The 382-nt window shown below is 50.8% G+C and overlaps 1 protein-coding gene across 1 annotated transcript in view; it reads left to right on the top strand.

Moving 5' to 3' along the window:
* Positions 1-382, top strand: part of ITPKB (inositol-trisphosphate 3-kinase B) — a 62,800-nt gene that overhangs the window by 49,143 nt on the left and 13,275 nt on the right. Inside the window, 1 exon segment of the mRNA XM_031061947.1 lies at positions 81-180. Coding sequence (XP_030917807.1) covers positions 81-180 — 100 coding nt within the window.

Genomic DNA, 382 nt, shown 5'->3' on the forward strand with positions numbered 1-382 from the left:
TGCATGCTGCCTGAAGTGACTTTACAGACAGTAAAAGCTTAAAACATTGCACTCACCTTCATGATTTTTTTTCCCCTTAGAGCAAGTCATGGAGGAAGATCAAGAATATGGTGCACTGGTCCCCGTTTGTGATGTCTTTCAAGAAGAAGTACCCTTGGATCCAGCTAGCGGGACACGCAGGTACAGAGCATGGGGAGGCACAGAATGGGGGCAGGGCCCTTCATTATCCCAGCTTAATGAGCTTTGCTGGTCTCAGTTGCTTCAGGCTGCTGCATGAGTGTCACAGCTTGCAGCTCCCAGTCTCTAGCCCAGGAGAGTGACTCAATCTAAATGCTAGTGAGGGTGGTGTGAAGGTGCTCTGGGCTGCCAGTCTCCAGGGCCA

This window comes from Geospiza fortis, unplaced genomic scaffold, assembly GCF_000277835.1.
Source record: "Geospiza fortis unplaced genomic scaffold, GeoFor_1.0 scaffold88, whole genome shotgun sequence".
NCBI classification, from domain to species: Eukaryota; Metazoa; Chordata; class Aves; order Passeriformes; family Thraupidae; genus Geospiza; species Geospiza fortis.